This window comes from Prinia subflava, chromosome 3, assembly GCF_021018805.1.
Source record: "Prinia subflava isolate CZ2003 ecotype Zambia chromosome 3, Cam_Psub_1.2, whole genome shotgun sequence".
In the NCBI taxonomy this organism is placed as follows: domain Eukaryota; kingdom Metazoa; phylum Chordata; class Aves; order Passeriformes; family Cisticolidae; genus Prinia; species Prinia subflava.
The window spans coordinates 75,356,222-75,369,348 of record NC_086249.1 but is presented as its reverse complement, the minus strand read 5'-3'; the positions used below and the strand labels follow the sequence as shown (position 1 = coordinate 75,369,348).

The 13,127-nt window shown below is 46.2% G+C and overlaps 2 protein-coding genes across 7 annotated transcripts in view; both read left to right on the top strand.

Annotated features, from left to right (window-relative positions):
* Positions 1-4,446, top strand: part of GABRA5 (gamma-aminobutyric acid type A receptor subunit alpha5) — a 53,831-nt gene extending 49,385 nt beyond the window's left edge. For both annotated transcript variants that reach the window (XM_063392525.1, XM_063392523.1), the window contains exons 9-11: positions 319-471; positions 1,709-1,920; positions 2,860-4,446. In XM_063392525.1, the coding sequence (XP_063248595.1) occupies positions 319-471; positions 1,709-1,920; positions 2,860-3,162 (668 nt within the window). In that variant the 3' untranslated portion in view covers positions 3,163-4,446. The remainder of the gene's footprint in view (positions 1-318; positions 472-1,708; positions 1,921-2,859) is intronic.
* Positions 4,447-11,079: 6,633 nt separating this feature from the next.
* The window catches only part of GABRG3 (gamma-aminobutyric acid type A receptor subunit gamma3), a 292,012-nt gene continuing 289,964 nt past the window's right edge, over positions 11,080-13,127 (top strand). For all 5 annotated transcript variants that reach the window (XM_063392518.1, XM_063392517.1, XM_063392516.1 and 2 more), the window contains exon 1: positions 11,080-11,209. In XM_063392518.1, coding sequence (XP_063248588.1) covers positions 11,157-11,209 — 53 coding nt within the window. In that variant the 5' untranslated portion in view covers positions 11,080-11,156. The remainder of the gene's footprint in view (positions 11,210-13,127) is intronic.

Here is a 13,127-nt window from a genome sequence, read left to right as displayed (position 1 = left end):
CTGTGCCAGCAAACCAGATTTTTAAGCCTGTGAACATCACAAAATTCCAGGCGCATAGGAGGACTGCAGCTTTTCAGTGTAGTAAGAATAGCAGTCATTGTCTTCTGCTTTGGAGACTGAATGTGAAGACTCTGAGGATCTAGCAGCACCTCTGTCTCAAGTCTTGGTTTTCCACAGTGCAGAAATCCATCCAATTTTTCATGAAGTTAAGAATGGGTGAGTGGTATCCTCAGATAGGGGGTTGGAGCTGGCCTCATTACATCCCTAAATCAATAAGCTTTCCTTATTTTACTCAAATGCACATTTTTCTTCTTCTAGGTGAATATACTATTATGACAGCCCATTTTCATCTGAAAAGAAAAATTGGTTATTTTGTCATCCAAACGTACCTTCCTTGCATTATGACTGTGATCTTATCACAAGTGTCGTTTTGGCTAAACAGAGAATCTGTCCCTGCTAGAACTGTCTTTGGTGAGTATCCCACTTTCTCCTAGAACACAGATAGGATCTTTGCGGCTTGTGGAAGTGATTTGTGGTAACAAAACCACAGTTCACTACTGTTTATTTCTGCTTGAGATGTTGTAAATGTTTTCTCATTCTCTTATATTTTAAACTCAAAATCAGTTAAAAAGCCCTGTCTGGGCTGTTTTTGTGAAATTATGACAGAACTCGGTCAATCAATTTTGTGAAAATTAAGTACAGAAAAATCAGATTAGTGTGATTTGGGTTGGGTGGGTACTGGATGGTTTAGATAAAAAGACATACAGATTATCATATTTAACATATACTCCAGCTAAGAATTTGAAGGAGATATCATTTCAAGACATTTTATCTTTGTTGTAGGATGTTTATCTGAGAAAACCATGTAGAGGTTAATTAGTGACAATTATCTCTATAACCATCAAACAAATTAATATGACTTTGCATTTAGAAAATGTATATTAACTAAAGAAATTGTTATGGAAAAAGTGTTTGGGGTGTCATTAAATTACTTGATTTACTCCAGGAAGATTGCAGAAAATAAGCACTTTCTCAAGTGAAGGTTGATGAAATACAAGATTTTTACTAGATGAAAAACAAGGGGAGTGGGGACAGTTTATTAGGTAACACTTTGTTCAGCGGTTTTAAAGGAGTCACTCTTCTGTACCAGCCTCCTGAAGTCAGTTGGCAGCTTTGTTCAAAAATCAGCTCAGGAGGTTATATGGAGAGAATGCAGGTAGTGGCATCACTTTGCTGACTGATTCTAGGTTTACAAAGCTGTAACTGGGAGTTGAGGTTTTTGCTCTTGGGGAAATCTTCCCACAGATTAAAGGAGTGGCTGTTTTGTCATTTACAGTCATAAGGGAAAGGAGGAGCTGCAGTAACAGTAGTAACTGGAAACCAGTAACAGTCAGCAATTTTAAACATGCAATCTCTGTATAAGAAAACAAAATAAGTAATCCCACTTCATTCTGACAGTTATAAACCCTGGGCTTGTATTACCCTAAAAATCCTTATTTAAATACACTACAGCTAGAACTAACCAGAACTCCACAGAATAAAACATCTGAGGGTGAAAGCTTTCATTTTTTCTTATTCTTTCAGCCATATTTGCAAACACTAATTGACTTCATGTGGCCTTCTTAGGTATCCTGCTGAATTGGGATCTGCTCATAACTCATAAGGGTTAGCAAACTGATCTCTGACTTTTTTTTTTTTGTCTTTGCAGGAGTAACAACAGTCCTCACCATGACCACCTTAAGCATCAGTGCCCGTAACTCTTTGCCAAAAGTGGCCTACGCTACTGCAATGGACTGGTTTATAGCTGTTTGCTACGCCTTTGTATTTTCGGCATTGATTGAATTTGCAACAGTCAACTATTTCACCAAGAGGAGCTGGGCATGGGATGGCAAAAAAGCCCAGGAAGCTGCAAAAATCAAGGTGCTTAACTTACGTTTTTTAAATACCTAGAATAAAACACAAGTATTCAGTATTGTGGAATAGTTTAAATAACTGAAGCGTCAATTTTTAGCTTCTGTGTGAAAAAGGTATTTAATTACCTCATTACATACTTTTACCTTCCTGTAGAGGAAAACTTGCAAGGATATATGCTGCCTTCCCTTCACAGAGCTAGACTACCTGTCCCTATCATCTGTGTGAAGAAGACTGTTTCCAGAAGCACATTGGGCATTGAGTACACAGGGCATGGGATTTCAGTCATGAGACTTCTGAAAATAGCAGACATGCACCATGAAACATATCTCTGCAGAGCACTCCTCCTATGCTCTCCTAAATAAATAACAAAGCTCACATTGGCCTCCATGAGTTGGGATCCCACCACAGGAAAAAAAAAAAGAACCAAAGACTGGTTCTGAGAAAATACAAACTTTTGAGTTTCATGCTGAAATGTAACTCTTGGGACAGGACAGACTCTTGGTAAATCATCTCCTTGAGAGCTCATACCCACAGACATCCCAAAAGAGCCTTACAAAGAGGCTAAACTGGCAGGGGCAATGACCCTTCCCCACACTCTTTGCAGCAGCTGGGGAAATGGGGTTCACATCTTGTCAGCTGTCCATGGGGCAGCACGCTCTTCAGACAAAAGACCGCTTTTCACTGACAAAAGAAGCTGCTAATGCACGTGCCAGGTGGGATATGGGTCCAGCCAGGAAGTCTCAGCTTTCTCCCATCAGGGAAAGCTGTACTTGAGTAAGGGCTGCAAAATCAAGGCAGAAACATGTGTTTGATAGTTGAAGTCAGAATAGCCAACAGGCATTAATGGGCATGCTTGATTATGGTGCTCAGCTTTTTGGGTCAGTATCTTGAGAACGTTTGCACTTTCTGTTCTTGTGGTATAACATTTTGTTTTTTATGCTGCAGAAGAAAGAGCGGAACTTACTGGGAAATAAACCAGGTAATACCTACACCACTGGGAAAATGACTCCTGCACCAAACATGCCAAAGGACTCAGCCCCAGCTGTCATCTCAAACACTACATCTGCTCCAGTGAAGCCTGCAGAAGAAAAGCCTCCTGAAAGCAAAAAGACTTACAACAGCATCAGTAAGATTGACAAAATGTCCCGGATAATTTTTCCAGTGCTGTTTGGAACTTTTAACTTAGTTTACTGGGCCACATATTTGAATAGGGAGCCTGTTATTAAAGGTGCCAATTCTCCAAAATAAACTGAAGTACTCTGGAACCACATGTGAGCCATACGTACAAAGCAGATGCTACCAAGGAAAATTTGTGATCCAGATGACTTTCTACATTTGGGCAATATTCTTCAGGAAGTTTTTTGCATGTTTAATAATATGTACAAATAATATTGCCTTGATTGTTTCTACATGTAACCTCAGATGTTTTGGAGACGATTATATAACTTACAGCAATGGATCTTTATGAAAGATCAGAAGACATTGAACATGGCTTCTTTGCTGCTGAGTATCTTGCATTGATAGTTTACAAATAAAATAAGTTATATTTTTTAACTGTTCAAGTGTACTACATATCGTGGGTTTTATACTTCAGATGTACAGTCATACAAATATGGGCTTAACCTATATTTTACAGAAGAGCTCCACTATTGTCATCTGACAAGTTACTGAGTAACGCCAGTTGTAAATGTGCCAAATTATTAAGTGTAGGGCTGTGTTTGAGCACCTTTACTAGCTACAGGTAGTGCATTACTCCACAGACAAAACTGCTCAGCCCAATTTTTGTTGGAAGTTTAATACAATGCACTGAATCCTAATGGGACTATAATGATTTTCATAGTGAGACTTGAGACTCTAGTTTGCAGTGAAATAACATAGGGAGCAGGATGCTACTTTTGTAAATAAAGATGAAGGAATCTTGCCCTTAAATGAAAATATGAAGTTTGTTTGGATTTTGCATTCCAAGGAATTCTGTCTAATGATTCTCAGTATTTATTCCAAAAATTAGGAATTATATTGCATGAAATTAACATAGATTAGGAACACACTTGTGCAAATAAAACTTCTAACAACAGCAGTAGACATTTTTATCAGGGTAAAGGAAATTATGTTTGGACATTTTTCCAAGAAGAAAACTGTGTTGTATTAGCAGAGATTAGCAGAAAAGGATTACAGTAATTCTGCAATAATTATTACTTGTTTCCCACTGCAAAAACCAATCAGCCAACTCTAGGAAATGTGATCAGAAAAAAAGATGTGCTTCATGACAGCAAGGTGTTTCAGTGACAATATTGACAGAAAGGTCTTTGTACTGTCCATCTGAAACTTTTCTATAAAACGCCTTGCTGCTGACAATGTGTTTTGCTTTCACAATGAATGAGAAAATGCCGTCTGAGTTTTCAGCTCTTTCCTTCTTGGCATCCTTTAATTGTTCCAGAAGCTTTTGTAATTAAATCTTAATGTTTAAATAAAAAATGTATTCAACATTTGATTGCAAAATGTCATTCTTATACTGGTTATCCTTTTAGAAAGACCAAAGAGCACACCACAGAAGTTGAATTGACTGGAAAGCACACATGCACACACTCAATCACGTGTGCACACATGACATATCCTCCCTGTTGCCCAGAAAGGGACATGTCTTGAGTGAACACAGTGAATCAAGCTGTTGCAGAATTAGGTACTATATTGCTATGGAGCAACAATCCCATGATCTTTTGGGGACAGAGTGGAAAGTTCATGCTTCACTTTGAGGTGAGGATGTGCTCTGGGACTGGGGAGTTGTCTGGCTTCTTTTGTGTCTTCTCTTCAACCCTTTCATTCCTAAAAATTGCCAAGAAAAAATCTCAAACATCTATTGTTTTTTCGGGCTTTTTGTTTGATGCTGTGGAATAGGAAATACAGAAATTATTGAGGGCAATAGAGAAGCCATGAGACTGAGTAAGTGACTGGATGCTGATAAACAGGAGCAAGTGAGGGGACACACCCATCTATTCAGTGCTAGCCTGAGCTGAGGTGAGGATGAGGATCTCTGTTTTCATGTAGCCTGCCTGTGTGTCTTTGAGCAGTCACATACCTCCTTGTTCATCATCCCTTTGGGGGATCCCTTTGGCCCTTCAGGGATCAAAAACCATGAAAAATTTCAGTGCTTATTGGAAGGCAAAACTTTATAGAAGTCCCTTGGCTATTTCTTCAGGTGAGAAACACGAAGAATTACATCACTGAATTTTGTGAATGAGAAGCTCAGAACCATCTTTGACTAGGATCTTCTCCAGGCCAGTTCTGGAGTCTACCCCTGAGAGATTCTGTACTTTATTTGCTTGCACCCATGTCTGTCTCTTACTCTTAGAGCATTATTTCCTGGTCTCCATTGCAGGACTCAGTGAAAGGATCTCTAAATCTGATCTATTTTACTTATGTGGAAAGTCATCTTCAACAAATATGGGTCTACCTGCAGCACATGCATGAACACTAGTGTTCCATAGTTTGCAAATGCTTCAGTAAGCCGATGCACTCCAGGCTGGAATACCTAAATGCTGTTGCCTTGCATTATATACTACCTCACAATTTAAATCTCTCCACAGTCAGTGGAACTGTTTGTGTGGGAGATCACTACTCACTGAGACGGTATCTGAACTGTGGGAGACGGGAGCATTTCCCAGGTCCTGCCTCAGCCAAAACACCTTGGCCTTGTCCAGGCTGGGGTGGTATCAGGATGTGTGTCAACCTCCTCTGCTGTCCGCTGGAAGCAGCTTGGGCTTTCAGGAATGCAGTGAGCTGTGTCACTGTCCCCACAACTTGTGAACTAGGACCCCGCAGGACACAGCTGCTTCACAGGTTAGTCATGGCCAAAGGGAGTAATAAATAGGAATTGCTTCTCATAGATCTGGTCATGTATGCTTTCTTGAAAAAAGAGTTAGAAGTGAATTACAACAGTTCAACACTGCAGGGGAAATGTGTGCAGGCTGCTGCCAAATTTCCTTCCTTGAACCCATTAAGAATGAAAGAACAAGTCAAATACAATGGAAGAGATTTTTAATTTCTGACATTTGAGCTCTGCCATTTTACTTCAAGGATGAATTCAAGTAACAATGTATTTTCTAAAGCTGAATCCTCTTATCTTGAGTTGTGTTCTGCTTTTTTTTTTTTTTTTCTAAATGGAATATGCCCTCTGTGGAATAACTGAACATATTTATACAGAACTGAGGAAGTAATGATTTTATGAAATAATCTTGACTTTCAAAAATTCTTGCTCAACATCCAAGTTAAACTTTGAAGAAAAAAGAATGAAATTGCTTTCTCTTCATTTTATGCAGAGAAGATGAATGTAGCACTTGCAGATTTTTTAAATCTAGAGATAAAGTTCTTTGTAATAAGGATGTATTTCCCCTAATACCCTTGCTTCTCAGATTGGAATTGACACTGAAATAATAACATTCCATGAATCCTTTCTGACCTTTTGTGTTTTGATGTCTCTACAAACACTCAAGTACGGTCATTGCATGATAACTCTCAGATGGCATCCTCACTTTACCAATTTTCCATCTTTCACTATGTTGTTACAGACATTTGTTCAATTTTGAGGAGATAGAAAGATTGGAAGTTAGATTTTATGAAGCCCAAAGGACTTCTGAAGGATCTTCCAAAGATTATCCCTAATTTAGGCTCAAGTGTAAGTGCCCTGTAATGCATTATTTCCTTTTCAGTGCCATCCTCAAAAGCAATTATCACTTCTCACAGTCATAATGTCTTAAAAGTTGCTGCTTAAATTAGTCCCTGGCTAAAAGCAAAGTAAAAAGGAAGAATATTGATTGAAGGTATCAACTAATTTCAGTTAGATGAATTAGGAGAGTTTTTGAGAAATCCTGATAGATTGCAATGGACTGGACCAACAATAATAGGCTGGATTTGCAGGTAGGAAAATCACTACACAGAGGGCATCCCTCTGCTATAACTTAACACATATATGATAATAAATGTTGGAACCAGCCACCCAAGGCAGTTTTGGCCTCAGTGGATCTGGGCTCAGTTCTTCATTCACTGGGAGCTGGTGTTTTTGATGTTCTCTGGACAGCTGCTCAGGGGTGGTCTGGCCCCAGAGGACCAGCCCTAGCTGCCCTGGATGCTCATGCTTCTGCCAGAAGTCTACACAAAGCTGCTGAAAAGCTGCAGTGTGGAGCTGATCATCAGGAGAGGTTCTCCCTATCCTGCCCATGAGCCAGAGGGCAGAGAACCGTGTGCTGAAGGACAGAACTGAAAGCACACAGAAAGTGTCGGGACCTCTGAGGTTCAACTTCCTACCTGAAAGCTCCAGCAGGAGCAACAGAGACCTTCAGTCAGGATAAACTGGCTCAAGCCTCTTAGAAATCTCTAATAAGCCTTCAGCTGGATGCCAGGAGCTGTAAGAGATGGGTTTCAGGACCTTCCTTCTTTGTCTCAGAGCAGCCCCAGTTCCCTTCTGTGCATCTCATAGTATATTTTATTGGGATGCCAGGAAAACTACCAGTAAGGCTCTCCTTCAATGCTGAATCTCAGAAACGTTCAGGTGCCCAAACTGTTCAGTGCTTGAGATGGGACTCCCAGTTCCAACAAATGAGGCATTTGATCTGTGAGTCCCATTCCCTCCTCAGCATTTCCACCCTTATTTATGCTAACTACTCCCTGCACAGCTACTTTCAGAGACTCATGCTTCCCCACTGCACAAGATGTACCACAGAGATATCCCTCAGGTTGAAAAGTTGCCTTCTGTGAAAATGCAATGAACAGTAAGTTAAAATGTGCATGCATTTTGTTGTGCTGAGAATATTACTGAAATATCGACATTTTACTATCATTATGTGGCAGGATAAAATGTTCTTTTGTTAAAACCTGTGCTGGATAATCATGACCCATGCCTGAATATACAATTTGAAAGGCTCAGCAAAGGCAGAGAGTATGCTTAAAAGTAAAAGGATGTGAGTATGAAGAGAAGGAGCAGGAATAAGCGAGGCATGAGGTGTAATGAAGAGTGATGCTAAAGTATCCCTTTGACATTAACATGTAGCTCACCGAGGACAGCAGAAAGAAAACCTTAAACGTCACCTTTTCTGTTTTCTTACAGCCTGAGGAGAAGGAATCAAAAATCAATGAACCATATTGCTCCGATCGAGCCTTGTGGATTTCTGACGCTCTGCAAGGGAAGAGGGGACACTGTGAAGGTCTTTCTCGAGGTCTGAGTGACGCGATGGCCACATAAGGCTCCGGTCGCGGCGCACGGTCGCGGCGCAGGGTAACCGCGCGCTCTGCCGCCGGCTGGAGGCAGCGCGGGGTGGAGGACCCGGGCCGATCCCTGGCGCTTCCCGCCGCCGCCGCCAGAGGATCCCGCCACCGCGGCAGGATGCGCTGAGGGCGCGATGGGGCTGGCGGGCGGGGAGGAGGCGGAGCGGAGACCGACGGAGCCGCCGCGGCGGGGAAGCCACCCCCGGCTCCCTCCTCTCCAGCCCGGGGGTCCCCGAGGAGCAGGGCCGCCGAGAGCGGGGATGCGGAGATGGGCCTGCCCTCGCCATATTTCTTCGTGAATCGCCGCCAGGGTCCTCTCCTCCGGGTCTTCCTCCCATATGGCTGACTCCTGCCTTTCTCCCTGGAGGTGGCAGAGGCAGGGCGGCCCCAGCCGCCCCCTCCCGCTGGCGGCACAGCAAGCTCCCCGGCCCGGCCGCCGCAGCCTTCCCCGGTGCTGCAGCGCCGCCCCAGCTGTTCGCGCTGCTGCGCTCCCCGGCAGGCGCCGGGCTAAGCTTGTATTTATTCAGACTGAGTATGTGCGGGAATACACACTTTTTTTCTAAATGGCCAGGGCAGGGGGAAACCCCTCCTTGCATGACGGGCGCTTCCCGTCTTTGCTTTCTAAACTCGCGGGCACTGCGAGCCGGGACATGGGAATCGCGACCTGGGAGCCCTCAAAATGACGTGTGCATAAGCAGCACCCCTCAGGAAACCTCCGAGCGCCTGCGGACCGTGGCGGTGCGGCGGTGCCGGAGCCCCGTGCCGCCAGGACCCACCGGGACCCTCTCGGGTGGCTGAGAAGCGGCGGCTCCCCTGCTCGCCCCGTCCGCCTCACAGCGCCGGTGCTCCCGCGGACTTCACACTGGCGCATCGGAGCGCTCCTTGAGCGCCAGCATAGCTATTCCCGGGGGAATGCGGGCAACCCCCGAGCATTCGCCGTCCGCTCCCTCCCTCATTTTCTCAGGGCAGCGGGCGGCCTGGCTTCCACCCGCATTTCTCTGCTGGTGGCGGAAAAGAGCACAAGCCTTGCAACGAATGATTATTAGCAATTCGCAGTAATTGCAGTTAGCCAAAGTAAACACGAAAGAACTGCTGTATAATCTAGTGAAGAGGCGTTTAGGTTGGAAATAATAATAATAATAAAAAAACAACAAAACAAAAACAAACAACAAAACCCGAAAGGTTGAAAGAAAATCCTCAAAGTGAATAATTGAGAGTTAATTGCCTGACTCACGACAGATTTTCCTTAAGCTGGGTCGTTCCTTCAAAAATTAACATCGGGAACAGAGCTCCCTACAGCCAGCTCTTCTAGGCATCATGTAGGAGTCATTCTAAAAGCAAGATTGCTTTTTCCAGCAGATTTTTTTTTAAATTAAACAATGAAAAACTACTCCCCCAGAACACAGAAGTTATATCTAAGGGAGAAGGAACAAAGATTTACACTCCCGAGATTTCTGACCACAGGAGAGCGGTGACTTGCTGTACCTCTGGCAGAGATTTTTGTTTTCAAATTACAATTATGTAAGTGAAATTTTGTCACTCTCCATTCTGAAAACAAAGGGGAATATTCCAATTACCCCGATGCCCAGTGCAAAGCTCCACACACCTGAGGAGAACTGAAGTCGCTAAAAATCACATCTGTGGTGTTCCTAGCGGAGTAGAAAGACAAAAGTTGTCCAAATCCAAACTATTTTCCCAGATACAAGTGTACACTTGTCTGTTATTTCATTTCCAAGTCTCACATCAGAAAAGCCTAGTTTACTCCAAAGTTAACAATGTACTCTTAAGTCCATGTAACCTAATCTACAGGATCGTCTGGATCTCTTCTTTTCCCCGTGTATACATTTTTCTGGCATACCTTGTACATATAAATGTGTATGCATGCATTGGTACGATGCACGCAAACTTCTTCATGCATCCTCCTAGGTACAGAGGCATACAGAAGCACACTGCCTTGCGTTTGTCTATCTATCCGTGTAAGCAGCCGCACCGATTCCATGGACCTGCGCCTGTGTGTACATCGGGATGCCCGATGTAGCTCCGATCACCCCGAGACCAGCACCCGACCCTTCTCCCTCCCTCTGAAGAGAGCACCTCCAGCCCTGAGCGGTGGGGGGGGCTTTCGGCAAGTGATGGTGGGGTTTGGACGTGAGGGCATCCCGGAAAGAGCAGGGGGATCCTTCCACCGGCCGCCCTGTCCGAGGCATCGGGCTGGTGATGTCGGGGACAAGTCCCGGCTGCCGGCGGACTGCGGCTGCCGGGTGTGCTGCTCCCCCTCTCTCGTGTGCGTGTGTGTGCGCCCGCTGGGGCGGGGGCAGGGTTCACTTCCCGGCTTCTCCAGTTGCCGGCGAGACGGGAACCTGTTGGGCAGGGAGCGCGGCGAGGTGCTCTCGATGCGGGGCGGTCCCCGGCAGCGCTCCGGTGCCGCGCTGCGGGGCTGGCTGCGGGCAGGCGCTCCGCGGGGGGGCAAGGTGCCCCCCTTCCCCCCGCCCCAGCCCGCCCCGCTCCCGGCCCGGCCCGGCCCGGCCCGCCCCGCGGCAGCCGCGGCCCGGCGGGCCCGGGGTGCTCGGCGCTGTGCACCGCCCGGGGGGCACGGCCAGCGCCAGCCCGGGCAGCGGGAGAGGCCGCGCCGCTGCGCCCGGCGACTGGCTGCCGGCAAAGGGGACGCGCCGCAGCTCCGTGCCCGCTGAACACCTGTCAGCCCGCCGAGCCTGATTTATACCTGGCCTTGGCAGCCTCTCCGCTGGGGATTTCCCCCTCGTTCCACTTCTTCTGCTGCTTTTTTTCCTTCTCCCTCTCGCCTCCCCCCTCCTTTCTCGGAGCGTTGTGGAAGAGAGTGTTTTCTTCAGGGTATTAAGCTGAGAATACAAAGGAGGAGAGGCTCAGACCTTTACCTCACTGCCTCATTCTCCCTTCCATGTGAACGTTCTGCAACGTTTCCTTCGTCCTGCCGCACCTCTCACCTGGCCAGCGCTGTCCGGACCATGTCCGCTAAGCTCCTGCCGGTTTTCTTCCTCCTCTCAGTGTTCCACGCTTGGTAAGTCTGCGCTCCCCTCTCCTCCCTCCTGTCCCTCTCCTCTCTGCACCGGGGCTGGAGCGTTGAAGTCCCGTTTGCCGGAGTTTGCACAATATTCGACACCGGGAAGAGCAGCGGGCTCTCCGCACCCTCTTCCGCGCCGTGCCGGGGCTCCGTTCCCAAGCACGGCTTACCCCGCTCCCATCCCGGGACCCGCCTGGCTCCTCGGTGCTCCCGGGGCGGTGGCACGGCCGCCGCCCCTTCCCGGTCCCGCGTGGAGCCGGAGGTTCTCCCGCCAGGGCCCTGTCCTGAGCCGGCCCGGCAGAAAGTTTCCCCTCGGGCGGCTGCCGGCGCCCGGTGGGACGGCGGCTGGGGTTGCCCGGGCTCCCCTGGCGGCCCCGGTTCCCTTCACGCCACCCCGGGGGATCCGCGGGCGGGGCCGGCGTGAGGAGGGAGAAGGTGAGGGGCGGGATGCGCGATGCCCTGGCCCCCGCCTCAGGGCCGGGAAGGGTCTCCCAGGCCGGGGTCCGTTATCCACTCTTATGGGCCAGAGGGCACAGCCGGCAGCGTCAGCCCCGACTTTTAGGACTTCGGTCCTTTTGGTTGTCCGGGGCTGTTGTACACCCTCACAGAATAAGCCAGGCAAAGGGGTCAGCTCAGCTCCCCCCTGTAGGAACCACCACGAACCAGTCTACAGGCACGCTCAGAGGCCTTCCCCTCTCCTCCCTGGCAGCCTGCCCCACACCTGAGTGGTGTCTGTTTCCTAAATCCCCGCAGGAACTAGAGGATGCTTCGTGCCAGCCTCCACAGCAAGTGTGGGACACACCTATTTGCAGGAAATGAACCCTTTCTTGACAATGTCTCCGAGTTTTCTCTGAGACTTCCTCCTTCACAGTTTATGTACAATCTCTTCTTTGTCTCCTTACAGAATCAAAATTAACAGAGTTGAGGGAAGGCATGCAGCCTTTCTTCCTCCCTAGTTTGAGACTGACTTGCCATCACCCTTTAGTTATTTCTCTGGATCACAGGAATATGATAGGAATTGGCAGTCACCAGTAGGGTTACAAAAGAAAAATGAAACCTCAAGTGCCTTAAAGAAGCTTAACTATGTAGAGGCAAGCAATGGAAGGGAAATAATAAATTCTTAAGGAAGAAAGCAAAAAAGCATGAAAAATATGTGCCAAGAGTATTAGTCTGATCCACTGTGAAATCTCTCCCACCTCCAATCTTAATCTAGAAGATAGGTGGGGATTTAAATGGTTTGGAGGTACTTTTTAGGAAAGAAGCTGCTAGCATGAGGGGATCTAAAAGGTCTGCCAGTGCTAGTTAGACTCTTGTCATTGGCTTGTTTTAAAGCAGCATCTCCCTGAAATGAGAATCATGATATTACCTGAACTCAGTTCTTGTTTCCAGGTGCAGTCTGAATGCCTGTGGTAAAGTTGTGGTGGCTGCAGCAGAAAAAAATGTACGATTTGTCCTTCTTTGCTATCAGTAACTGAGCACCACTGCAGAGTTTCAGCTCGGAAAGATCAACCACGTATGTTCGGACATGATGCCTCCTCCTCAGATAGTTCTGTAACAGCAGTTTTTAAATACAGGACTTGTCATGAATCTGATGGAAAAAAAATTCTTCCAAAATCCTCTCAAGTTTTTTTAATGCTCTTTGTGGGAATTATAAAAAGAAAAGGAAAAGTCAAGTTTTTAGAAAATGCAGCCCAATAAGAGAAAAGTAGCAATTATCTATTCAAAATTTCATCTTAAGTTTCCTCTACTTTTACAACTCAGTTATATGAGCTCTCTGCAGAAAATCATCAGGGTCTAGGTTTAAAAATTATTTTTATATAGAATTTGTGCCTAGAGCAGTTGCAAATTGTGAGGTCGCGTTAAGAAATTCATGGTTAATCCTTAGGGGTGTATTGGCTGTAGAGCAGCTACAGTT